This window comes from Orbicella franksi, chromosome 9 (assembly GCF_964199315.1).
Source record: "Orbicella franksi chromosome 9, jaOrbFran1.1, whole genome shotgun sequence".
NCBI classification, from domain to species: Eukaryota; Metazoa; Cnidaria; class Anthozoa; order Scleractinia; family Merulinidae; genus Orbicella; species Orbicella franksi.
This window is the reverse complement of record NC_138153.1, coordinates 30,578,254-30,604,422: the sequence shown is the minus strand read 5'-3', so window position 1 is coordinate 30,604,422 and position 26,169 is coordinate 30,578,254. Positions and strand designations below refer to the sequence as shown.

Below are 26,169 nucleotides of genomic sequence, written 5' to 3'. Positions count from 1 at the left end.
TTCGGGATGAAGTGCTCCCATATAGGTCACCCTTTACCCCATAGACTCTTATTATTCCTTAACCCGGGAGATTGGACCCCTAGAGAGGATTATCAACTCTCCATACCCTGGGGGATTATTACCCCCTAGAGAGGATTATTACCTCTCTCTGAGTATCCTGGGGGATTATCACCCCCTAGAGAGCATGATCACCTCTCACTCAATTCACCTGGGGAATTATCACCCCCTCTTGAGGATTGCCACCTCGTACTGAGTACCCTGGGGGATTATCACCCCTAGGGCAATCCTTACACCCCTAGGAAAAAGTGACCTAGAATTCTTTATTGGAGTGCTTCATCCCTTACCCCTTTTCCCCACAAATGTTCTGGTTGTGTTGTTTGTTTATATATAATTATAGTAAGGGTTATGGGTTAGGAACATTAACTTTATTCTTTTTCGGTTTTGTTTCACGAGGACAATAACTAGACGTCTGCCCTTTTTAGCACTCATGAAGATCAAAGTCTTCTCCCCGCATGGGGGATAGACGTTAATTTGCTTTTATCAACTTAAATAGTTAAAAGTGAAACCAAACTTTTATTTACCTTATCAATAAACATCTGGAACGAAGATAATTAAATTTACTTACATGTCAGGACTATCCAGGTAAAGGTCTTTCAGTTTGCCACTCCGATGACCTTTCACCAAATTATATATCGACTGTACATTGCTAAATACGCTGCTTCTCCCAGTCCCCATTATAATGTCAAGTGTAGAGTCGTCATTACTATCAGCAAATCGGATAGAAGCGCTCAATTTATCTAACATCGCATCATCGATGGGCTTAAGTGATGCATGTCGAACGCACACCGGGAAAGTTCGGCCAGGAGTGAAGAACTCACACTCAGGAAACTGGGGCGCAGCTACAATTGTTGCAAAGCCCTGGGCTCCAACGCCGATTGGATGAGTAGGTCGTTTCCCAGTGTGCATTGCAGCGGCACCGAAGAGAAATTTGATTTTCTCTGTCTCGACCCTGAGCTTAGCACCATCAAAAATACTTTTTGGTGGAACCTGAAAGAGAAGAAATGATTTGAACTAAATAAGTCGTGTATCGCCTCGTGTATCTGGAATCAGTCTGATTTAGTCTTCATGGAGCAGGCTTCCAAATGATTTGAAGGATTTAATTTCTTCTGTTCGCTGTGGCTTAATTAGAGGACTCTCGCTTTGACTGCAGAATGAATTCTGCGGTCCCTTTCATGACGCAATGCAAGCGTATTTTGACGAGCACGCGCATTGTGATCAAGCAAGCCCTATCTTGGACTTAAACTCGGAAGTGGCCTGGTGAGAGACGAAAAGTGGAGTAGGAGTGAGGCTGAGTGAAGAGTATGGGGTAGGTGTGGGGAAGGAATTTGATTTTCATTATTTAGTGCCCACTTCTTTCCCGCCATGGTAGCGAGCTATAATCCCGGATAAAAGTAGTTGGAACGGTTGAACTGGATCACTAATCCCCTATCTCCTCTAGTCTGTGTTGGAAAATGTCGCGTTTCTCTCAACAAAAAGGGAAAAACACCGGATTAACAGCATTGTAAGTGGGGGGAAGGGAGAACTTGCTTCGTGTCCCAACTTTTTTGTCTGGGATTTTAGCTAGTACCGATAACTCGCAAGCACACTTGACTTTTACAGAATGCAACACTGTTACAGATCAAACACTTAGTCGTTAGTTTCTTTACCTTTTCTGCTTCCTTCATTTTCCTGTCAAAGTCTTCTTCTCCCTTGATCTCCTTATAAACATCGTAACCGATATTTTTCCCTGAAATGGTAGATTGTTAAAACACACACACGCACATTAAGGCTTTAACAAAACTTTCCGCGGACTGTGAAGCTCAAGAACGAAATACAGCATTAATCTTCTTTTTAGGGACTGTGCAGTAATTATCAGGAGGGAGGCTGTAAAATGAGCTTCACACGGAGAAATTTTATACAGCCCCTTCTGTCAGCAAAGGGAAGTTAAGCTCTGGTTCCGCTCCTCATCTCCCAAAAATTATGACCAGACACTCCCCCCCCCCCCCTCCCCCAATACACACACTAACATTTATGATAAAAGCTCAAATTTATCTGAATTCATTATTCACTTTGTACTGTCACACGTTGGACATGACAAAAAGATATTTAAACGTTACCCCCTTCCCCTCTGGTTTTACAGCCCCGCTCCTGAAAATTATTGGACAGTCCCTTATTGTATGAGATCAGTTAACTTGTACAGACGTTCCGACATTAAATCAATTAGTCGTATGATTTATATATCACAAAATAAAGTTTTAGCCTTTTTATTTATTAATCTCTTCAACCATGAAATATCATTTATTAGTAATAATGATTATCGATTGTAATAGGTAATTTATTTGTAAATTATTTGTTACAGAACCAGGAGAGTACCATCCCTATCTTGGAGTCGAGCTTCAGTCAGACATAAAATGGGACCACCATATAAAACATATAACAGGAAAGGCAAACTGCTCACTGGCATTCCTGAGAAGAAACCTATAAAAATGTCCACAACAGATCAAGGAACGAGCGTATACAGCCCTGGTAAGACCACTGTAGAGTAATCATCAGCTGTGTGGGATCCTCATCTAAAGAAAGATGTAAAAAGTGTGGAAGCCATCCAGAGGCGGGCAGCCAAATTCGTTACAAGGGAATACAGAAGGGAAGATAGCATTGTGACATAGTTGTTAAACGATCTTGAATGGCCATACCCCTTGAATTAAGAAGGAAATATTACCGTATAGAAGTTTTTTCATGAATCGTTACATGGCAGAAACACAATTTCCATCCCAGCTCACCTGAAGGTGCCTTCAAGTTACAACACAAGATCACAGGCAACCTATATCAACCCAGGCACACGAGGAGAGATCTACAAGAACAGCTTCTTCCTAAGAACAATGACAGAATACAACAGTTTGCCATGCAGCATACGCCAGTTCAAACCAGAGGCCCCTTTCAGACTGTCCCTACAGGCACATTTTAACATTTAATGAATTTTTGTTTTTTGTTGTTGTTTTTCGTTTTTCCTAGTGCTGTAAGAGCACCATGCACAGCACAGTATTACTCTGCCCTGTATTAACTTGATCGCAGGCACCAGCACCTACACTTTGAGGCGTGATAGACAACCTTTGCCATGTAACCATGTAGATGTAGATGTAGAAATAAAATCAGACGTGGAGAATATTAGCAATATAATACATACATTCCATTTTGCCTCCTCAGTTCCTTGCCAAATGTCGATCCTGCAAGAGTTGTTATATTTGTTGAGCGGTCACGATCTGAGAACCACAGGTAATTAGCTATGTTATGGGACCCCCTTATATCAGTAGTTAAAGAAAATAATGAAGGTGAACACATGAAAAGAGTTTAAGGTTTGATTGATAGTTCTCTATACTAGAGACATAATCTGTCGGGGCAGACTTAGGTAAGTGTTTTTGGTGTGTCTTGCGATGCGTCCCAGTAACGGGTGGAAGACAGATAATTCGTCAAGATAAACTGTTAGCTTTCGCGCGCCGAACTGAAAGCTTAGCGTGATAGCATGTGCCGTCTTGACAACAGTATGTACAGGTCTTTTACATAAGTGAACTCTTGCAACCACTCACTCAGAATAAATTCGCGTTAAAGGGCATTTAAACTATATTTTAGCGTCAAGTGTATTTAGCACTGCTGTCCTAATTGGGACACTAAATAAATTAACAACTGAACATTGCAAATAGAATATAAATAATTAAGAATCCCAACTGGCGGGAGGATGACCAGTTGTTTTACACAACGCGGTGAAGGAGTTAAACTAGGGATTACCGAAAACAAATCCAGATAGCGTTAGGAAGGAGGATTTGGGTTTGAGATCACCGCATCACCGCTTTAAAAACAAAAGAACAAGCTTAAATTTTGGGGGGTCCTCAAACCTTCAATACAACCGATGACTATATAGGATTTTGCAATAATAATTGTATCACGATTCCACAAAAAAGGTCGTTCTAGTTTACCAGCAGGTAGTTACGTAGGCATGCCGGGATCTGGTGAACCCTCTGATTGGTCAATTTTGACAGGTTTTGTCAACGCTCGAGCGCTATTGGGGTAGGTGAGTCATTATAGCGAAGTAGATCACGATGACGACGTCCAACTGAATTAATTTTGCTGTTTATAGTGTCAATCAATTTTAAATATTCGGTTGTCTCAAGAAGAACGGCGTTCTAGCAGGGCTTAAAATTAAAGCCGAGAATAATCCAACGAGCAAAATCTTTCCAGTGCGGAACACTTAGAGATCAACCTTCAAAGTACATCTTGCAATGGAAAGGAGCCAATGTTGAACGAGCAAAAGATCGTTATGAAAAAGGTCTCGGATGTAAGGGCATCCGGGTTTTCGGCTCTTGTTTTCTTTTTTTTTTTTTTTTCTGTTCTTGTTTCACGCGCCGAGAAACAAGAGCCGAAAGTAACTGATGCTTTTACAGGCTTGTCTATCACCTTGAAAACCACAAGTCCCCAAAAATCAGCGATCATGTTACAGGCTCTTGTAGCTGAGAAGTAGGAATTTTGTTACAAATGAATGCTTCAGGCGTTCTCTCGCCTTCTACCCTAAATTTTGGTGCGCCATTTTTTGCGCAGCGCTCCAACGCACTGAACGCCTGGAAGAAGCTGAAAGTTTGACGTTGTTCGAATTTTTTCTTAATTTTTTAAAAACAAAAAATTATCGAACAACATCGATTAAATTCAGAGTTAAGACGGTATTAAGTTAATGTCATCTAAATTTTTGTTTTCATTTTTATATCAAATATTCCAGTTTCGGTGGGATTGCTCATCACTAGATCCTCTTAAATCATGAAAATAGATTGAAGTTTTCCATGTTCGCCGGACCAATTCACTGGACCAAACACTCTCCATTTAGGATTTCATGCCAAAGTTTGATTTCCGAACAAATCGAACGATAAAGTTCGATTTCGTTCGATTTCCCGTTGGATGTGGTGCTATCATGGCTGCACGGCCCAATCTTTCCACAAGTAAAGAATCCTAGAAGGCCTAATGATCCAACAATGCCAACCAAGTTTGAACAAACAAATTCCCTGTTAAGTGGCAAAAATGTTCCCATTGGGAATTACCAAAAGGTTATAAAGTACGCAAGTAGAGGAAAGCTTTTCTGCTATTTGTCTCGAAAACGTTTGGTTTTTTTACTTTTTTAGCCATTTTTAAACATTTTTAGCCTTGCTAAGAATGAATCTACATATAATACCTTATTGGAAAAAGTCAACTGTGTTTCTCTATATAACAGACGTATATACACAGTATCTTAATTTTACTCTACAAGTATCCTATCTACATGTGGAATATGTTTACTCTCCGTACTACCTCCTATAATTTACGCGGTAACTACTTTCTGACACTCCCTCGGTACTTAAAACTACTGCTTATGGCCTTCGCTCTTTTTCTTATCATGCCATTTAACAATGGAACTCACTGCCGGACAATGTTCCTGTTGCTATTGTGAAAAATGAACATTTGACGGTTGCTATTTTGAACTTTAATGTCTGTACACTACTTCTTAGGAATATTTAATTCAGCTTCCCATTGGTGATAGCGATTTTTCTTTGCCTATTGAAACCATTGTTTTTTCGTTTGAATTTAAGTTTAAATAGCTTATTCTGTTACACTTTTACTTTCGTGTGTGTACATGCAACCCTCCGTGATTGATTAAAAGGGTTGTTTAACGTTGCGAAAATCAATAGTTCGAACTTTGAACCTTAATAACTTTAAAAAAAGTATTAGCTATAGCCTTAGCTTAATGTAAATTTAGGACATTTTGTAAATTGAATTTCTGCTTTATATAGTGTTTTAAGTGTACAGATTTATTTCATTTAGCTGTTAATTGTAAATATTGTACAGAATTGTAGTTTGTATGTTTACTGTATATTATGATGATTTCTTTTGTTATTTTTCTCTCGGAAAAATTAGCTTATATAATAGCTACTCTACTACTACTATTCGAAAAAAAACGTTTATGTATGTATGTATTTATGCCTGTATGCAAATATTTTGTCATAATATCAAGCGAGTTTTATGGATATAAAAATATAAAAATATATTAAATATATTTATTTACGATCAAACTCAGAAATACGAACTGCTGATTATCAAAAAACTGAGATTTGTCATGCAGTAAGAAAACCAATGTTAATGTTATACAAAGTTGGGTTAATTTACATTTTTGGTTACCTTTATTTAATGCTTGTCATTTAACACATCCATGTTGCAAAAAAGAAACGTTCTTAATCGACTCTCAGCTTGATGAATGTTCTTAATACGTTCTTAAACATTGGTTGATCTCAGCCTCAACGTTCTTATATAAAAAAGGTTCTTATATATATATAAAAAAGAATTGACTGACAAGGAATGCAAACAACACATTTGGTCCGCACATTCCTTGCTGAAGTTGAAAATGACCCGGGTTACGACTTAGTTATCCAACCTTGCCACGCATGCAGGGGTTTGACTGTGTGGAATTTAAATACAATGTATTTTTATACTCAGCCTTCTATGCACTGCTTCGAATGTGCTTGGTTTAGACTTTTAGAATTTGTAACAGTCCTTTCCAGTAATAATTCCCTGGTCCGTTGGTTTCGCCGCTCGCAGACTCGGGCAGAGAGATTAACGAAAGTCGACTTGTGACGGGTCTACACCGCATAACTTGCAATAATTTAATAGAAAGATTTTTCTAGCAATCAAGGCATAGAGGAACCGACTATGCTTTTTAGCGTAAGTTAAAAACCGCTTTTTGGCAAATCTAATCCAGCCGGAATGCCTACTTCAGACTAAATCATGATATAACGGCGACTTCCCTTTGTGTGGATAACTTGAGGTTTTGTCTTGTTCGTACTGTACCGCCCTTCATGTAAGGAAAATCAAACCATTATTCGGGTAGCATACCTTTTGAAGACTTGTCCTCTGTATTGATTAATTAGCACTGATTCACGATCAGGTTATTTCAAGTGGGGCTACCCTGCCTAAATAAAGATGACTTCTGACTTGACTTGAGTGGCTGGCACAGTGGATGCTAATGATTAGCCTGCGGGAAGTTTATGTTTTTTTTTTTCGCGAAATGCAGCAAGGATGACGCCAGATACTTTAGCCCTAAGGCGATTAAATTCAGAAACACGCAAAAAGCTTTCTTTCTTTCTCTTGTCTCTTCCCAACCCGTTCTCGTTCGTAACGCCCAATTGCCGATGAATACGTGTCAGGACAGTTCAAGGCCGAAGGTGGATGTGTTTTTTCCTTCTGAAAGATCAAGCTGATCCGATTCTAGCAGACCAAAATGTATTGATATTAAATTGCCAAAATGAGTCAAAGGTCCGTGTTGTAATACTCTGCTATGTACCTGGAGGATGTAGCAAATGGTATAAAAATATCAACTTGAAATTTGGTTTGTTTCTTCAACAGATGTTATCTGTTACTAGCTACAGAAGCTTCAAATGTTATTAGCAATCTCTTAGGTGGAGGCCCGAGATAAAACTTGTGCTGGAAATTTGGTAGCTCACAGGAAGTATCTTCCTCATCTCCGAAAGAATTATTAGATCTTTCCATATTTAAGGCAAAAGAAATAAGAATTATGTTTTCAAAAAGTGGCATCGATAAATACAATTGCCGAGAAAAAGTACACATAAACAAACTGACGTCAGCGTGTAACCCATCGGCAAAGGGACCAAGCGTCTGACTAGCCAATAAGAACGTGCGCTTGTCTAAGGCTATGTCATAATCGCTAATATATCTAAAAGTATATGCATATCGATCTACTAAAGCACTCTGTTGGTAGTAGATAATGTGGTCTGCAGCTATTGGGTGAAGATTTGGTGTTGTGATAAACACTAATATGGCAAAGTACTTAGCGACAATTTGAATTGCTCATTGTTCTCAAGGGGTAGTTGGCAGTGTTTGGTTGGATGGTTGGTTGGTTGGTTGGGTTCAGTGCCAATTTTCGAAGATATCTCCGTTTTGGTTCAAAATTCTTTGAAAGGGTTGCAGACTTGCGAAAGAAAGCCAACTTTTGGAGTGTCCTCTCCTTTCTGTTTTGTAGACTCTAAAAGGTACTCTACATATCTCATTCTTGAATTGTTCTTTAAGAGTGCAATGGTATAAAGGGAATATGATTTGATCATATTCTTTTGATGGTATCTACAGCCGAAGTAAACTGAATTAATATCAGGGGATGAAATGCTATCGTTCTATACTAAGTAAAATACAGTACTAAGCGGATGGAAGGTCGACTCTTGCTTAGCTTATTATGTCAATCCAATGACCAATTTAACATGCAGAGTTCTACACTACTTGACACTCGAACAGGACCAGCAGCAAACGCAAACAATCTTTTTTCTTTATATGTATACATTTAGTTTCTTTTTCATGACTTCGCCGTTTGAAATTTCCCTAGGTATTTGAGATCCTAGCCACATGGAATACGACGACAAGTATGAAATCATCAGCTCTTTTCTTAATATACCGTTATCTTTAAATAGACTTCACGAGATTGTTGCAAGAGGTTCTAAGATCATCGTCTTTTGGAAGACGTTATTGACCAAAACACCTTTAATGAAATTGTTTTCGAGTTCTTCAATGAATATGTGTGAAATACGGCGGCAGATGAGTGCAGTTTAACTTGAAATCAATGATTTTCTGTCTCATAAATAAAGTAGCCAATTGCCAGAATTAAGGTTGTGTCAAATGCATCTGGGCATCATGAAGTTTTATTAGGGAAGTAATATTTGAATTATAAGTCTTATAAGGGAGGTGAAAATTGGTAAGGATACAATGACAACCAGCTTAACAAAGTCTGTCAAACCCACTTAATAATAATTGACATAGAACTAAGCAAAAACAAGAATGAACCATTAATAATCATTTATTATATGGCTTTGGCTTGTGGCCGATATAACGCGCGCTCTGATTGGCTATGAGCGAGATCTGAGCGGTCATTATGCAGTCGTAATGCCCACGGGCCGATTACGGATTATGCAAATTAGGAAGAGCCCGGCTCGGAAAATTCAAGCGCATTGAAACGATGAAAGGCGATTAAAAACAGTAAGAGAGGTAAATTTAATTCCGAGTAGCTAAAAGTTTAGGGATTTTTCCTTAATAAAATTTATATAGAAGTCGTTTTTGACTTGCCGGTAACCTTGGCGAGCACTAGTGAAAAACAATCAAAGTTTGCCGAGTGTTGAGTAAAGCTAAAATCGCTGAGTGAAAAACACCATCGGCAGATGTGTCACGTATCCTGAGCAGAAAACCACGAAGAAACTTATAAGTTATCATCTTAGTCACAATAATTACCGAAATATTGAACTCCGTTTCAGTTCTCATCAAATAGATTCCCTCGCTTCAACACAAGCAAGTGAAAATCAGCTTCCAGGATCATCAGGTGTAAACAATCGGCCGGTTTCTGTCGGTAGCAGTGTTTCTGATACCTGCAGGAAGTTTTAGACGTTCACAAGGCGTGAAAAGTTCATTCATAAGTCCCAGAATGAAGAAGGCCAAGATATGTTGTCGAAAGCGAATGCGAAGATCGAGTTATTCTGAGCAGTGCATTCCGAAGCATTAGTATTTTCTTTCACCGAAAGACCGTTGGTTTGGATCATTTTGAAGCACTTTCTGTCTTTTCTATATGCGTTGACGTTTCGCCACAAAAGTTGGAAAAACTCCCTCATCAAGTTGTGGCTCCACGATACTAAAATACCTTTTTTAAGGGCAGTGACAATCATCTTTCCCGTAAAGAATTACAGTAATGAAGTTCATTGACTGTGTAGTTTTGCCCTGGGTTTGAGACGATGAATGAATCGGTAAACGCGCGCATCGCCAGATGTAAATTGGCGACTTCCGCTCGAATAATTTTTTTTTTCTTTAATTCGTGAGCCATATAATAAACAACTTGATAACCTCGACGGTTCGGTCGTTACGGGAAAATCTCAAACCTCGGCCTACCGTATTAACCTCGCTATCGCTCGGTCAATACGGCAAGACCTCAGTTTGAAATTTTCCCGTAATGACCTCACTCTCGGTTATTAAGTAGTTATTATTTATTTCTCTGCCGTAGATGCAATTTCACAGCTACGTTCATTAATTAACACGTGTGCAGATCACTTTGTCTTTTATGGTGATTTGGGTTTTGGAGAACCTGGAAAACAGAAGACAAATGAGTGAAATAATAAGGAAAATAATAAAAAATATAGAACTGCAAGGACAGCTGGTGAGAGGCTAACCAGTTTGCTTTTCACATATTAACTAACTCTGCCATGCTGCCCGGCATCCCTGAGTGTTACCCAACTCTGCTTTAAAAGGTTTTGGTATTAATATTTATTTTTAGTTACCACGAAAGGGTCAACAATTTTGAATTCAACTTTTGGCAGTCTCATGTTGCGATTATCTGAAAAGTCCATTTTGGACATTGAGGGTCAGTATAGAAAGGCCTACTCTGGGACCTTAAGTCGCTTAAACTTGCCTTAAGTCACCTTAAGTCGCCTTAAGTCGCCATTAATTTCACACAGAATATTGTATTTATTAATTAGCAGAATTCTACAACTCTACAACTTTCGTATCTACGGATAATTTTTTAACGATAGAAGATGAAACTAACGAAAAACAACAGGGTAAATTAACAATCATCTTCCACTGCAAGAAAACGTTCAGTGGTGAGTTACTGTATTGACTGAATGTCCATGACTCCTTTGTCCCAATTCTTTTGGGTTTCCAGATCATCTTGTAGCCCTTGTTCCTTGGCATAAGCAAATCTCTTGGCGCCAGGGGTGAATGCCATGGCCTGCCCCAGCTGGTACGCCTCAATCTTCAGGCCTTCTTCTATTGGAGTCTCCACTGCACTCAGTACACATCTCTTGCAGGCAGCGATAGATCCCGCCGAGAATTTACCTATGCGGTTGGCCAGCTCTTCCACAAAAGGCCCAATTTCGTCAGGATCCAATGCTCGGTTGATGCTTCCATAGCGTTCTGCGAGGTCCGCATCGAAGTCGTGGGCCCCCAGAATGATCTCCATGGCACGACCCATTCCAACTTGACGCGCAAGCCGCTGTGTCCCTCCACCGCATGGTACAATGCCCATACCCACCTCCATCTGCATAAACACCGCCTTACCTCGAGCGGCGAAACGCATGTCACACGCCAGCATGAATTCGTGTCCGCCTCCTCGGGCCATTCCCTCTACTTTAGCAATGGTAGCTTGAGGAAGTGCACTGATTCGCTGTAACACCTCTTGTAAATATAACAAAGGGTCGTCCATGGAGCGTTTAGAGGCAGGAATCTCACACAGCATGTCAATGTCTGCGTGACAGACAAAAATATCCGGATGGCTTGACTGGAAGACCACCACCTTGATGGAACGATCGGGCTCCAAGGCTTCAGCCAAACGATTCAGGTCATCAAGCATCGGTTTTCCTTGGACATTCACTGGAGGAAAGTCAAATGTTACCCAGGCGACGCCTTCTTTTATCTCGACTTTAAATGTTTTGAACCCTTCGTAAGCCATGGTAATTCGACTTGCACAGTCTATGCAAATTTGGAGAGAAATTATACACAATGTTGTTAGTGCTGGAACGTTACGGTAATAACAAAATGTGTAACTTTTTTACAGTCACGGTTTGTTCGACAGATAAAAAAAAAAAAATTGAGCATTTTGTCTAGAATAATTCTCAGGATAGCCGCTTCGAATCCATGTAGGAAGGCTGCTACGAATTGAGACAACAAATGGGGTTCGCGCGTGAATGCGTTTAGTTCTTGCATCGTTGCAAATGATTGCCAACAACCAACAGCTTCTAGTAAGTCTTTACAGCTTATCGACATAACGCTAAGAAAAATATCTATAATTATTATCAGCTGGTTTATAAGGAAACATTGATGAACCCTGGTATATTTTGCCACTGAGGCGCTGAACTTCACGGGCGCAATGAATGCAGAGATTAAATAATCTTAAACAGAGTTGTTTGACCTTTTCGACTGTAGCAGAAATGGTATGCACAAGCCAAAAAGCTAACACAAAACCTCGAATTAAACTAGTTACAGATACCTTGAGGTTGCAGATAACAAGTGTAACTTTATAGCTTTGCGAACTGCAAACGACACCACCCTTAGCTTCAGCCTCTACTGCGGAGGAATGATTCACACTCTGATCTGCACAGTAACTGGGTGTAGCCTGGCTTTTGATATGCTAAACAATTTACCCACGCATTTCGAGTGCAGTTTCATGAGTCAGGATGAGTCTTCAAAATAGGCGTCCACTCGAAACAATCAACGATTATTTCTGATTGACGCAAATGACTATAAACAGCAAGTCCCATGAATCTGTTTTACTTCAGAGTCCTCTCGCTAAAGATTGTCCACTAAGGAACTTTTTTAGCAATGGAACTTCCCCTGAACAAGGAAACTTTGAGAAGTCAAGAAAGCTTTATATTACTATTAAATATTTATTTACATAATAAAGGGCCGGTCAGCACTAATGTATTCTCGAAACGTTGTATTTTCAAAGACAATACTGCCCAGCATTTTCGCAGCGTTTTCTTTTAGCTGTCTGCTGTGTTCTTAACTCGGAACAACGCAGTAAAACAAAAACACACTTTAATACCCAACGAATCACAACTGGTAAAATTTACAAGCAGACACACTTTATGTGAAAACGAATGCTGTGCATGTGAGTTAAGTAATCCCCTAGGGGCTAATACTGTTCTATCGCTAGACGAAGGATATAAGATTATATAAATCTCAACCATATTTATTTATTGCTTTCGATGTATTTTATAATTTTTTTACCACACAAACAAAACAAAACAAAGAAACCGAACATGCTTAGTCAATACATTATGTAATTTCCTGAGAATTTTAGCTTTTAAGTTCCATTTTTCTTATTTTATTTACTTATTTATTTGTTTACTTAATTATTGCTATTTCTTTCCCCGCTTTGATAGCAACCATTTCTGTGATTTAGACTAGTTGGCTCTAATTGTAATTTTAGGGCTTGTAACTTTTAGTCTTAGATAATTTGAGTTGTAATGCGCATTTGAACAGATCCATGTGTAATTTGCCCACTACAAATTCTCCACTATTATTAATAAAAGGGTTTAATAATTAATTGTAGTATAATTATGACATAGCCTACATGGTGGGCGTTCGATCGCGCTTCGCGTTTCTCATTTCCGCTCTAAATCCCCTTTGAACGCCTGCCACGATGGCTAATTATGACAGAAAGAACAGTTCTCTTCTTTCGGGACACAACGGACAGTCCCGGGCCGAGTGGACAAGATCACGGAGCCATCTTTCCCTCTCGGGTAGCCAATCACAGTGCAGGATTTGGCCCATATTACCCGCTCGCGAAGCTTGCCGTGTAATAAATGCAGTTGTTACTATGAGTTACATTCTGTGTAATGTTTTTTCTTTTTGCTTTTGTTTTTGTTTTTGTCACGTTTCAAGCTAATCTTGTTATTGTATTACCGTACATTTGTATAGCATTTCTTATACATAGTTCCAGGTTTTTTTTTCTTTTTCTGTCTGTTAGTCTCTCGTGAGAATAACAAGTCACGACTAGTTTCATTCTGGCTTTATTTACTCGTCATGTTGGTGGTGTTTTGTTGAGGGCCTCCCTGGGGTTTGGGGGGAACAAGGGAACCAGATCATTCATTTCAAGCCTGGGAACAAGTGATTTTTGGGGAGTAATTGATTTGAGGGACAAGGAAACTAAGGGATATTTCTACTATTAAAAGGAAAAAAAAAAAAAAAAAAAAGGAGCAAGGTTTCAAGGGAACATGTTACCTCTGCCCACCCCTACCCTACCCCCTCTCCACCCCTCCCCAGCGCGGAAAGAAGACCTTGTTTGATAACCGCTGAATAATCGCCTGGCCTTGCCATCGCGGGCATGGCATGGAAGGTTTTCGTTCTTGGTATTTTTGGCGGATTTAGTGCTCTTATGATATTCCGAATTTCCTCCCTTTGTAGTCATTTTCCTCGCCACTTTAGGACCTTCTGCACAGTTAGGCCAACCATGAAATATCTAAGCCAAGAAGAGGCCCAGAACATCGATCAAGAACTCTTCAACGAGTATTCATTCAGTGTTGATCAGTTGATGGAGTTAGCTGGATTGAGCGTGGCTGTGGCTGTAACCGAGGCTTATCCCCGAGATACAAGTCATCCCAAAGTTTTGGTTTGTAGTGGTCCTGGAAATAATGGAGGAGACGGACTGGTAGCAGCTAGACATCTCAAGATGTTCGTGAGTTGATCCAGCTGTCCAACTTACATGTAACGGTTAGCTAGAGTTGGTAATCGGTCCCCGTAGAAATTGCAGGCCACAGCCTGGGAGAGCCCTTCAGAGCATCAAATAAGAAGAAAATACCTCGACAGTTTTCGAAAAATACACCCCTGGGATTTACCTTAAACGCTTCATGGTGACATACCCGTGCATGGATTTCCATGATCTATACATTCACCTCCCTTCTGCTAGGGAGGTGCAAATATTAAGAAAGGCCTAATCAAGAGTTAATGTTTACATTCTGTGTTACTGATTAGGTTAACTGAATGTATTATTTATTATTCCCAATCTCCCATTTATAGCTTGATGTCTTTCGGGGCATTTTGCATTTGGCTTGCATCAGAATAATGCCATCCACATATTTTATTTAGATTAACCCAATTCTGTTGTGAATTAACTTCAGGTCCCCAAATATCAGTGCACATGCATGCATGTAAAGTCATGAACCAGTTGTTTGACTGATGTTTGCTTTCATTTATCAGGGATACAATCCAAAGATATATTATCCCAAAAAATCAGAAAAACCACTCTTTAAAAGTCTTGTGACGCAGTGTGAAAAGATGGACATACCATTCATCAATGATATACCAACAGCAACACAGATAGATGCTGAGTACAAGTTGGTTGTGGATGCCATTTTTGGCTTCAGTTTTAAGGGGAATGCCCGACCACCATTTGGAGATGTGCTATCAGCATTAAAGAAAGTCAAAATTCCCATTTGCTCAATTGATGTTCCATCAGGTTAGTTGGAAAGATATTCAAAGATAGCCTGAGTTTATTAAGTAATTAGTAGAAATATCAGGCAAGACAAGAAAATATTTGACTCAAGGTCATGGCATGTGGAGTGGATGCAATAAAGCTCATGCAAAATAACCACAAGCCCTTAAGTCAATATTTTCCTGTACAGCCCAGCCTACCTCAGCCAATAAATGTTTATCACACCACCTTTACTGAGTGTTACTTCACTGTAGCATTGTGAAAAGTGTTGATGAATGTCCTTAATTGTGGCTCTGAATTAACTCTTGATGTGTGCATGGCTTTCTCTGGACCAATTCACATCATCCTATGTGGCTTTAAGCACAGCTTGCATTGTGTTTTTCTATAGAATTCAATCTGCATTGCTGTACAGTGGTAGTATATTGTTTGGTGTTGTATTGTTGCAAGGAAGTAAACTATGTACTATCATTATTATACGGCTAGCTCCGTGAGCGGGCAAGATGAACCAAATCCTGCGTTGTATCTGGCTACCCGAGTGGGCAAGATGGTGCTATCTTGCCGTGTCAGGATTATCCGCTGTTCCCCACCAAAAAAAGGTGTTCTTTTTCCATATAATAAATCCTTTATTGACCAAGCTTGTTCAGTCAAGCTGGCTGGATAAATTGGCCTTGTTCACACAGAAAAGAACTTGGCTTATATTGAGCCATCTTGACCTCAAGCTTGGTCAATAACCCGCATATACTGTCAAACCTCCTCTTAGTCCTGGCCATAACATCAACACATCTTAATTACATACAGTTCACTTGGCCCCAGACAAACCACTATTCTTATAATCTTGTCCACTATAATATGAACACTCCCATATAACAAGAAGTAGTCTTTGGTTTCCATGTTGGAGATGTTCCATTGCTGTTCATTTATTAAATGCATGTATTTCTGCTACTGGTATGTGTTATTATTGGCTGACTGTAATGACAAATAACAAGTGAAACTCTTAATTAAAAGGGAAATGTTGTAAAATAATACCTTAAATCCAACAGGGATACCCACTCTTAAAAATGTAAACATGTTATTGATGTAATATTTTTTGGTTGTTGCTTAAATCAGGATGGCACGTTGAAGATGGAAATCCAAGTGGAATTCAGCCAGACTTCTTGATTTCCCTGACAGCTCCAAAGCTTTGTGCAAAACACTTCCAAGGGAGATTTCACTTTCTAGGAGGAAGATTTGTGCCTGATTCATTGGCTAAAAAATATAACTTGTCACTTCCAGAATATCCTGGAACAGAGCCATGCATGATGCTACCCTCTGACTGACTATCACAGGAACAAATCACAGACAAAAGTCATTTGTAAAGTTGTTCACAACAATTTAGTTTTCCATGAACATAGTATTATCATACTGGTAGCTTTGGGTGCCTGTGCTGACTGACGCAGGGTAAAAATGTTATTAGGATTATACTTTTATGAACAATGCCAAGACATCAAATGTTGTTTGTAGTGGTCAATGCACTTGGCTACACCTGCATGTAGCTGGTTACACTAAAAGAAAAAAAACAGTATTTCAAATAAACACAAAAGGCTTGAAAATGTTGGCTATTTACAAGCATGACCAAGGAGTTGAACAAGGGTCTACCAAGAAACAATTCCAGCTTAGTGATCAGAGCGGGTCTTGAAGCCACGACCTTACCACACAAGTGCAAAGGAAATGAAACTTTGAGTGGAATAAATCATAATACTACATAACATTTAGTCGACTGGAGGTCCTGTTTTGACTGCACTAAAATAAGAAAGACTGTAGCAATCTTACACTGATACAGGAACAACATGGTTCGAGCAACTGGAATCATACCTTTTAATGGCAGACAGACACAAGATACAAGAGCACATTGTCGCCCGGGAACTACTCTAGTAAAATAATGACGTAATGACGTGACCGGAGATCACCCAACAAGTAACACAACATGGAGCAGCATGACCATACTCACTGCCTGTTAACAAGTATTACAGCCTTACAAATTTGCCTTCTCCTATTCTTTAAACATTAACATTTAATGAAATATAGAACCCTGACAGATTTCCTTGTGTAACCCAGCATGGTCAATCATTATAAGGCAGAAACCTGCAACATGTGTCCATAATGGACAACAGTGCATGAAACATACATGTATTGTCATGACTGTGCATTGCATCTCCAATATACACATCTATGCCAACTCTCCCAGATTTTCTGGGAGTCTTCTGGATACAGACTGAATCTTCCAGTCTCCCTTACAGATAAAAAAAATCTCGATACGAAGAAAAGCACACAACACACACTTTTAAAACTTATTTTGGCATTTTTGGGGGAAAATTCTTGCAATATTTGACACATTTTTGTCTGGGAGCTCTACTTCATTAAAGTTTTCTTGGGGTCACGAAGGTTAAATCAGCAATCTCCTAGATTTCAACTTTTTCATGTTAGCATCATTGTATATATGTATTTTTTCCTGCACATAAATTATGTAAGCATAAGAAATTTAAATTTTAACATTGGCTATATCGCTGCTTCAAAAGCACTTCCAGCATTCAACATCATAGTTATCACATATTTCTGTGATTCATATGCCCTTTCCAGGAAATAATCACAAGCAGCACAAGATGCAACGTGCGTGTAATTATATATGTTGGAGTAAGTAGTGAATGCTTTTTCCAAGCTGTTTACGTAGTTCACATGAATTCTAAAGCATTCTATTGCAATCCAATGACCAAATAATATGTACACATACATTCATCAAACAACACATTTCAAAGGTAGTAAACGGTTCCAGCATCTGTCTCGTGCTTGGAATAATTGCTTATTTCGTATGCAAAAGAAGTAAGAAAACTTGAACATAACCAACTCTTGCAAAGCAGGATCCATTCTTTATAAAAGGAATATAGTGTTACCCAGGTATATTGGCGGAAATATTTCGTGTTCTGCTTTTTATATAGTTCCAAAGGTCCTCCACAGTGGAGTTATTATTCCAGTACGTCTTGAAGAGGCCCAAAGCATCGAAAGTTTCATTGTCTTTCGTTGATCTCAGAGGACCCAGTTTTGACAGTTTAGATATGTCGAACTTCTTATAATTAACCTCAATCTTGTCAAGGAACCTGCTTGATTCGGTGTAAATAAAATACGTCAAGCAGATGAATAAGCTCCAGAAGACTAGACAGAGGAATATGCCTCGTGGAGAAGTTATCCCCAATCTCTTTAACATTCTCCAAATTCGTAATGCCATAGGATTGTAGCTCGGTGTTCCGCGCGGCATTTTGTGAAATGTTTCCAAAAGGAACTCTTGATCAGGCCAAAGTCGTCAAAAGCGCTGAAGTGGTTAAAACAATTACCAAGGCTCCTGTCTTTCGCTCCAGAAGATGATCTGTCTAAAATATCTTTCGCAAATGAAGTCTTCACTGTTTTCAGAGTTCGACTATGGTAGCAAGCTTGGTAGTCAAACAACAAAATAAACTGCAAGGCGTTCAACACGCTGGTTCCCAGTGTTGCTCGATCATAGCGCATAAGATTAGGAAAAATATACCACTGCACAGGACTACTGAACAGCAGAACCTAAACCGATCGATATTGACTGTTTGGGATGGTCGCGTAAGACTGACATTGAGCAAGCACCGTCCCTTACGTCCTTGCAATTGTTGTTTTTCGCATTTAATCCAGAAGGAAGTCACGCGTCCAGTTTTGTTATCGCAGGGATGGCACAGTGGTGAGACCGCTCGCCTCCCACCAATGCGGCCTGGGCTCGAATCTTATACTGGGCGTGTTATCCTCCCTCCACAAATAAACAAATTAAAAATGCTAAATGACAGTTCGATCAGGGAACAGAGGACGAAGAACCTCCCCGCGGAATGTGCCACTACAAATTCCTATTTATTGCTATTTCTTTCTTTCTTTCTTTCTTTCTTTCTTTCTTTCTTTCTTTCTTTCTTTCTTTCTTTCTTTCTTTCTTTCTTTCTTTCTTTCTTTCTTTCTTTCTTTCTTTTTTTCTTTTGTCATTGAACAGGCCCTAGATATATTTTCTGACCGCGTTTCAGTAGCATGGACCGACTAGAAGAATCTGATCTCTCTCCTGGGTGGGATGCTTCGCAGGGTTACCAGCAGCATTAAATTCACCGGTACCCATTTGTATACCTTCGTGGAGAGGAGTGAAGAAAGAGTAGCATATTTTGACTAAAAACACAACACAATGTTCCCAGAGAGGGCTCGAACGCGGACCGCTCGAAAGCTCGAGGCGAGCCGCAGTAGGCATGAGGTCACCGCGTCTCCACAGCTACAGACAGTAATCTGATCTAATTGTTAGACGCGGATTAAGCATTGAAATGTTTCAAAATGATTGTTCAAAAGAACAGCTCGACCAGTTCTTTCATTGTCATTATTTCAGTGTTGTCCGTTTTTCTATATTGTGGCGGATTTCTCAGAGTGGAGCTTGTATTACACCAGCACCAGGAAAGAATAATCGAGCTTGAAGAAGTTGTGGAGGGACTGAAGACGATTGTTAACGATGGAAACAGGAATTTGTTCAAGAATCAGGCGATCCATGGTAAGCTTGTTTCTTTCGGGTTGCCTTCGTTTACTGTTTCCAGGAGACAATGTTGTATTTTTCATCTTCACCTGAAAGTTACACGATAGTGGAAGCATTCGGAAGACTTACCCAACATTTCAGTTGCTTTGTTTTAGACTCAGTGTCGTATTTATCAGATACGAAGCGTCTACTGCATCGGAGGCCAAATAATATTTCTATCGGTCGAGTTTACACGAAACGTTAAAAAGAAGAATTGATAGACTGAATGCACATGCGTAAAAAAAAAAAACATTTTATGCTATATATACCATTTTTACTTTTGAGTTTTGAGAGGGTACGTGCAGGATTTCTGTCCGCCGGCAATCAAGAATGACAGGTATTTTTTTTAATCATTTAATCTAAAAACATTGCCGATCAATCAACGGTAAGTAACTAAGCATGTTTGAGCAGCAAAGTGGCAATCAACAATTATCAAGCGCTTTCGAGATGCTAAATTATACGATATACGAGATTTTAAGAGTTTTTAAAAGCTGAAAATGATCAGAGAGTTAGTGTGCAGACGGTCATTTGGGATGTCCTAACCGCTGAATTTTAGTTGCAGTGTATACCAAAGCCTCATGTCCATGGCGGACATTTTGAGATCTACATAAGTCAATTACGTACACTAAATTACCTCAGATCTTTTCTTCTTTTTCTCAGAATTTCAACCCAATAACCCTCGAAGAAACAAGCGACATGCTGATCTCACCAAAAACGCAACAGGCGACCAAAGCACAGAGGACGTGATACTTAAAATCAACAAACTTTTGTCGCAACTCCATCCGTCAAAGGGTCACACCTGTTCAAATGGACTCCCAGGCCCTCCCGGCCCACCTGGAGCGAGAGGAGAAAAAGGAGCCCGAGGAAGAAGGGGAGAGAAAGGAAGAACTGGGAAGAAAGGCGATAAAGGAATCATGGGATATCCTGGGACAAGCGGCAAGCAAGGCATTATGGGCCCTGTTGGAATGAAAGGAGAAACAGGAATCAAAGGAATCAAAGGAAGCATGGGGCCCCAAGGCATGCCGGGAGCTAAAGGAGAGCCTGGAGAATCTCTGTCAGCCCCTGGTGTCGTCATTTCTCCTGTGAAACTAACGGTTAACGAGAAAGGAGCAGCCTCCTTTCGGTGTTCAGCCGGTGGTAATCCCGAGCCTTCAGTAGTGTGGACCAGAGCGGACAATCACTCAGAAATCACTCAATCAGCACTTTCAGAAGCTATGCTGCATTTGGAGAACTTGACAGAGAGTGACTCGGGCTTGTATCAGTGTTCAGCGATCAACATCTTAGGGCAGGCGCAGTCATTGGCTCGGCTTGTAGTAAACGGTAAATTGCATGTATCAAAGCATAGATAACTCTACCAGCAACTTGTAAGTCAATAATTAACCTTTTGACGCCCAATGAGCCATATGCGGCTACTTAATGATCGTGCTTTTTGTACCACTTGTGACATCATCAATTTTATTTGTCACCAGATATTCTTGACAAGCAGATGGTAGAGCTAGGACAGATCTATATGCACAACAGTCGGTTTTGGATATTGACGGCATTCTGACGTAGCAAAGTGAAAAACAACGTTTACAGTTTTGGTGCAAAAATGGTGGTAAAATGGCCCACTATACCTATAATTGATCAAGGTCCCATTTCCAGGCTTTGCCCATAATTAACGCCAAACTTTTTTCGGGAGCCAGAAAGGATATGAGACACAAAAGGTAGCCAGAGTCAAAGGGCCGAGAAAAAGGAATGGAAAAGGGCAATACAAAAATTCGGAACGCGCAATCGCAAAGTCCAAATTTTGGCTAGTGCGCATACACCAAATTAAAATAGTCTACATTTTTGTACTTAATCTTGGGGAAATCTATCTGTTTGGCAAAAGATAGCTTTTCCAGCAAAACTAAGGCCCAGTTAGCGTCATGGCAGCCAAAAACTGATTTAACGGTTAAAAACGGCAAGTCTCTAACGAGGAAAGTTTGGGCCGATAAACAATCTTACGCATTTTTGGTTAATAGAAATGATGTGTGACTTTCATACGGGATTGACGCTCCCTGATAGAATACTTCTCGTGTTGGCACCACAAATTTGAAATTCTTGAGTTTCACATTAATATCTTGTCACCAATCAAGGTATGATACTGAATATCAGCTTTTTTCTCTAACTAACTAATCGAAAGCGAATATTTCTCGCTTCACTACAGAATTTCATGTCAAGTAATAACTTATTAGACATTCAAACTGTCTATGAATTAGTATTTTTTTGTTTGTTTTAAGGCAGGGAGAAATGCAAGTCAAAGCCTTTGTTAAAAGCTCCCATTTCTCCTTATGTTAAGCCTTACAACTGTACAGTGTTTTCCCTTGATATTCCCCAATTCTTCGGTACGTACTCAGCACTGATGTAACCTCTTGGTGCGAGAAAAAATTACTTTTTCAGTTGTTTTTCGTCGCGTTGGCGTACATTGAATGAAAAAAAAAACTATAACTTTACTAAAATCAGCTATTGGGTCCAGTCGATTTCCTTAAATCTTCTCAAATCTAATCATAAAATTAAACGCGTAGTTTTATGTTGTTTACTTAAATGATAAGGTATTAAAGTAAATAACATTCTATATGTGCTGTAATATTAAATGACGATAATTGTCCATTTATCAGAATTTGCTACTTTTCAGTTCATCCTCGCGTTTCTCTTCATCCGGGACCTCATCACGCCATTGAAGGAAGTAATTTCACTTTTCCGTCTTGCCACGTGATTGGACATCCGTCTCCAGTGGTTACTTGGAGAAAATTATCTGGAAAATTACCACAAGAAAGGGTGCAGTATAACAACAGTGGTTTACAAATTTCTAATGTCCGCAAGACTGATTCAGACACGTATTTCTGCTCAGCCGTCAACTTGGTAGGAACTACGGAAAAAAGTTCTCTCTTGGTTGTTGTATCTCTTCCTCGTTTCCACGTGAAGCCACCTGCAAGAGTTGTTATAACAAAAGGCGATACTCTGACATTAAATTGTAGTGCAACCGGTGATCCAAAACCAGTCGTGAGCTGGAAAAAGCATGGAGCACAGCTACCAGCTGAGAGAAGTCTGCAAACCAATGGCGTCTTAGTCCTAAGAGACGTGAAAATAAGCGATGAGGGGTACTACATTTGCGTTGCAGCAAGTGCAGGCGTGTTTGAGGCGGAAACTGTGACCTACATCGATGTGCGTAAGTTGAGATAGTTAGAGGAGACCTGGGCTGTTATAGGAAAAAAACACATTCAAAGCTCATTCTAGGGCAAAGGGTATTTCATATCTGACTTATGGCTGCAGAATTTAGAGTCGGTTTTTATGTCCAAAACCTGCCCATTCTTGCGAGGGCATTCAAGCAAGCGATTGTTTTCATTACAAATTACCAGTTAGATTTTGCGCTTAGTCTCATCAACTATCACTTTTTAGTATAAATCTACTAGCGTTCTATCACGAATGCCGTTCTCTGATTGGCTACGCTACTCATCTATTTTGTGATATATAGATAGTGAGTAGCGTAGCAGTGTGCGCTTGTTAACAAAATGACGGCCGCTTCTTTGCGCTTTTGAAGTGTCTGTGAACAGGATTTAGATAAAGTTTTGAACGACTAGTAGATTTATACTAAAACAATTAGATTATTCGCTCTCGATTGCTATATTGTGATAGTAATCTCGAGCTCATAATCTAATTGTTTAATAGAAATTGAGAGCGAATAAACTAACTTAACTTCTCAGTAACTAAATTTTCTTCAAATAAAGATTTCCAATCAGTTCTCAACGCAGTATTAGAGTTCGGGCTCTGGAAAAATTACGCGGATTGAAATGTTTTTTTTGAAACTTGCATTTGTGCACGCACGCTTATAGGTTCATTGACAAATTTTGAGTTTTTAAGGTCAGCCTACTTTCCTTACCGTTTTTGAGAATGTTAGTATCCAGTAATATTTCTAAATCTTCGTCGAAACATTAGAAAAACTAGAAAACGTTGTCATTATGTGGACGACCTGTGGTTACTGCACTCCAATGGCTGACAGTATACGATTAGCTCAGCCAATCAGATTGTAGCATTTGCATCAGTATGCTAGTGGAATTTTGCTAATAATTCATTTGTTGTAGCAAAGCCAGGTTTGTACTCACACTTCCCGGCTCATTCCTGTAAGGAAATCCGGGACCTTGGGGTCTGTAGAAAAGATGGCAAGTACTGGATCGACCCTGAGAAGAATGGAAACCCTTTAAATGTCTACTGTGACATGACAACTGACGAAGGTAAAAGTTTCTTGTACATTGCGTGTGGGCTTCGAATGTAAAAGAAATTGTAAAAGAAAAATTACCTTAACATTACAAGAAATTGATCTTTAAAAACAATATCACACTCCCAGTTACCTAATTCGAAGCCCTGGCTGCTACACAAGGCCCGGAAAATATATCTGAGCGAATTCGCAAAAACATGCCCGCTAGGTTTTCCCCTGGATTCGGGCGATAAGCCAGCGACCTTAAACCCAGGGGGGGCTCCGTCAAGGCCAGGCTGGGCACATGGCCCAATGACTGACCTATCTGCAGGTGGCTTGCTGGCGGCCAGCTGACAAAAGCAGAGGGGAGGGGAGGGTGTCTTATACTGACACCCCCAACTAGCTAGACCTTAATTTTTCCGTGTTAAATAAGCTTGATATTGACTGTGTTTCTGGGTATTTTACTCAGTTGTTTGACCTTGTTTGAGGCTTCTGTGTTGACATGGCACCCTGCTGGAGTGGTCCATGCCACGTGCATGCGTAAGGGGCCAATCTCCTAGCCAGGGGGGTGTGGTCAGAGGACTTCTGGCCGCTGGGACTGGCTTTGAGTCAATGCGGGCATGTTTTTGCGAATTCGGTTAGATATATTAGATTTTCTTGAACATCAAAATTGGCTCCAAATCATGAAATCATTATCCGCGGCCATGATGACTCTTTATTAATGTCGATAGGTAATTGCTCTAGGAGCACTAATCTGACCCGCATGCTTTATTCAATCACAATTCTGAAGTAAGTTTGGATACCCGATCTTAATTAGCATCAAGAGATTATCAAGGTACCTTGATAATCTCTTGTTAGCATAGACTTTGACGATTTTACTTCTCCTTTTACTCCTTAGTTTCTGTTTCGATTGAGAATATATATTAAACACTCGAAAGAGCGTTTCTTCGGCTATCCAAAAGCCTCGAATTTGCTCAAAAATACTCTGCAGCGCGTCAAATTTTCAACTCTCTTCTCGGTGTTTGGATATCCCGATGAAACACTGTCTCTGGTGTTTGATATATTACTTCACTGGCTCCCAAACAAAAACCGGATAACATAATATTGCATTTTTTTCAACATCAAGATTTACCTAAAAAATTTACCATAAAATCCCATAATTTTTCTAAATTATAATCAGTAAAGCGCATGTTTTACGGTTGTTATTTTTGTCCAAACGCATTATTCTCAAAAGTTCGCAGCAGCATTCAACTACATCTTCAACGAGTGCGTTTAGTAAGTTGTTAATAACGATGCTATTTTAAAAAATAAAACTTGACATTTAATTTAAGGTGGCTGGCTTCTTGTCTCTGATGTTGTGGTGGGCAGGTCTTCCAGACGTTTTAATTTCCCAGTTGAGACGTCATACCGAGGAGTAAGCAACTCTCAGAAGTTCCTCACGAAAACTGCCATGAATCAGCTGAGAACACATTTGTCTTTTACTCAACTGAGATTCTTCTGCAGAAAGCAACGCACTTTTCACGTGACCACTGCAAACAACAGCGCTGGTGAAGCTGTAGTCCAGTATTTCAGCGGACAGAGTGATATCATGCCAGCTTCCTGTGGTTCGTACGTGAAAATGGATGATGACAACTCGTTATTAGCTGGTGTGTGCAGTAGGTGGGGTTGGGATGGATCCTATAACGTTAGCAAATGGGGCCACATGAGGGATCAAGATAGGTTATACAACCACCCCGCTTTTGTGGTGTCTTCTTATCACTTTTTGATTACTCCTGGAGACACAAGATGGGAATGCGATGACTATAACGTGGGGGTGTCCCCTGGCAACTTCTGGAAAGTCTTCGTTCGTTAAAAACTTAGGAGATCATGATCAAGCCCTGTCTTATCTTTGCGAACCTCTTTAATAGGAAATAAAGTGAATTTTGTTATGAATTCCTCGACAAATCGACGGAAAACTTAACACAGTACCGTAACGGACTACTATTTGTATGCACTCATTTACATTACGGTTACAACATTTTTGTTCAGCGTTTTAAAAATCTCTTAATTTGATTGTAGTTAAAAGCCGTTATCTAAAAGTAATTAACGGCAAACTTTGCAATGATTTCTCTTAGGCGTTGTAATATCTAGCGTGACCGTGTCACGCAAGGCAAGCTTCGTCATTGACCGAAGCATGCCGGGATTAAAGAGTTATTTTAGAACATGTACTTGTAAATGTCCGCCGTGTTGACTTCGTGTGGTCCACCTTGAGTTACTTAGTGTTAAGGTTAGCACATTACAGGAGTTTTAGCTTGATTCGACTACTTTTTCTTTTTTTTTTGTAAATATAAGCAGTTAACT

The 26,169-nt window shown here is 39.7% G+C and overlaps 4 protein-coding genes across 4 annotated transcripts; 2 read left to right on the top strand and 2 right to left on the bottom strand.

Moving 5' to 3' along the window:
* Positions 1-569: 569 nt before the first annotated feature.
* LOC145496680 (allene oxide synthase-lipoxygenase protein-like) lies at positions 570-20,307 on the bottom strand. The gene is made up of 4 exons (XM_081476414.1): positions 20,248-20,307; positions 3,224-3,263; positions 1,707-1,786; positions 570-1,047 (listed from the first exon to the last, which is right to left on the bottom strand). The coding sequence occupies exons 2-4, from the start codon at positions 3,228-3,230 to the stop codon at positions 622-624; spliced, it is 513 nt and encodes a 170-aa protein (XP_081332540.1). The 5' UTR covers positions 3,231-3,263; positions 20,248-20,307; the 3' UTR covers positions 570-621.
* On the bottom strand, positions 10,538-12,332 carry LOC145496673 (crotonyl-CoA hydratase-like). Its single transcript, XM_081476406.1, has 2 exons — positions 12,077-12,332; positions 10,538-11,559 (listed from the first exon to the last, which is right to left on the bottom strand). Exon 2 carries the CDS (start codon positions 11,537-11,539, stop codon positions 10,697-10,699), a length of 843 nt encoding a protein of 280 aa, XP_081332532.1. The 5' UTR covers positions 11,540-11,559; positions 12,077-12,332; the 3' UTR covers positions 10,538-10,696.
* On the top strand, positions 13,848-18,573 carry LOC145496675 (NAD(P)H-hydrate epimerase-like). Its single transcript, XM_081476407.1, has 3 exons — positions 13,848-14,266; positions 14,788-15,046; positions 16,130-18,573. The coding sequence occupies exons 1-3, from the start codon at positions 13,916-13,918 to the stop codon at positions 16,336-16,338; spliced, it is 819 nt and encodes a 272-aa protein (XP_081332533.1). The 5' UTR covers positions 13,848-13,915; the 3' UTR covers positions 16,339-18,573.
* On the top strand, positions 19,073-26,159 carry LOC145496656 (peroxidasin homolog). Its single transcript, XM_081476381.1, has 5 exons — positions 19,073-19,592; positions 20,274-20,933; positions 22,270-22,803; positions 23,717-23,866; positions 25,161-26,159. The coding sequence occupies exons 1-5, from the start codon at positions 19,382-19,384 to the stop codon at positions 25,679-25,681; spliced, it is 2,076 nt and encodes a 691-aa protein (XP_081332507.1). The 5' UTR covers positions 19,073-19,381; the 3' UTR covers positions 25,682-26,159.
* The last annotated feature ends 10 nt before the right edge of the window (positions 26,160-26,169 follow it).

Excerpts from the sequence above, each read along its gene's own strand:
- LOC145496680 (XM_081476414.1), bottom strand. Across the intron at positions 1,048-1,706 it reads AAATGAAGGAAGCAGAAAAG|GTTCCACCAAAAAGTATTTT; the intron begins GTAAAGAAACTA and ends CTTCTCTTTCAG.
- LOC145496673 (XM_081476406.1), bottom strand. The coding sequence starts at position 11,539 with ATGGCTTACGAAGGGTTCAAAACATTTAAAGTCGAGATAAAAGAAGGC.
- LOC145496675 (XM_081476407.1), top strand. The coding sequence starts at position 13,916 with ATGGCATGGAAGGTTTTCGTTCTTGGTATTTTTGGCGGATTTAGTGCT. Across the intron at positions 14,267-14,787 it reads CTAGACATCTCAAGATGTTC|GGATACAATCCAAAGATATA; the intron begins GTGAGTTGATCC and ends TTCATTTATCAG. Across the intron at positions 15,047-16,129 it reads CTCAATTGATGTTCCATCAG|GATGGCACGTTGAAGATGGA; the intron begins GTTAGTTGGAAA and ends TGCTTAAATCAG.
- LOC145496656 (XM_081476381.1), top strand. The coding sequence starts at position 19,382 with ATGATTGTTCAAAAGAACAGCTCGACCAGTTCTTTCATTGTCATTATT. Across the intron at positions 19,593-20,273 it reads CAAGAATCAGGCGATCCATG|AATTTCAACCCAATAACCCT; the intron begins GTAAGCTTGTTT and ends TCTTTTTCTCAG. Across the intron at positions 22,804-23,716 it reads TGTGACCTACATCGATGTGC|CAAAGCCAGGTTTGTACTCA; the intron begins GTAAGTTGAGAT and ends CATTTGTTGTAG.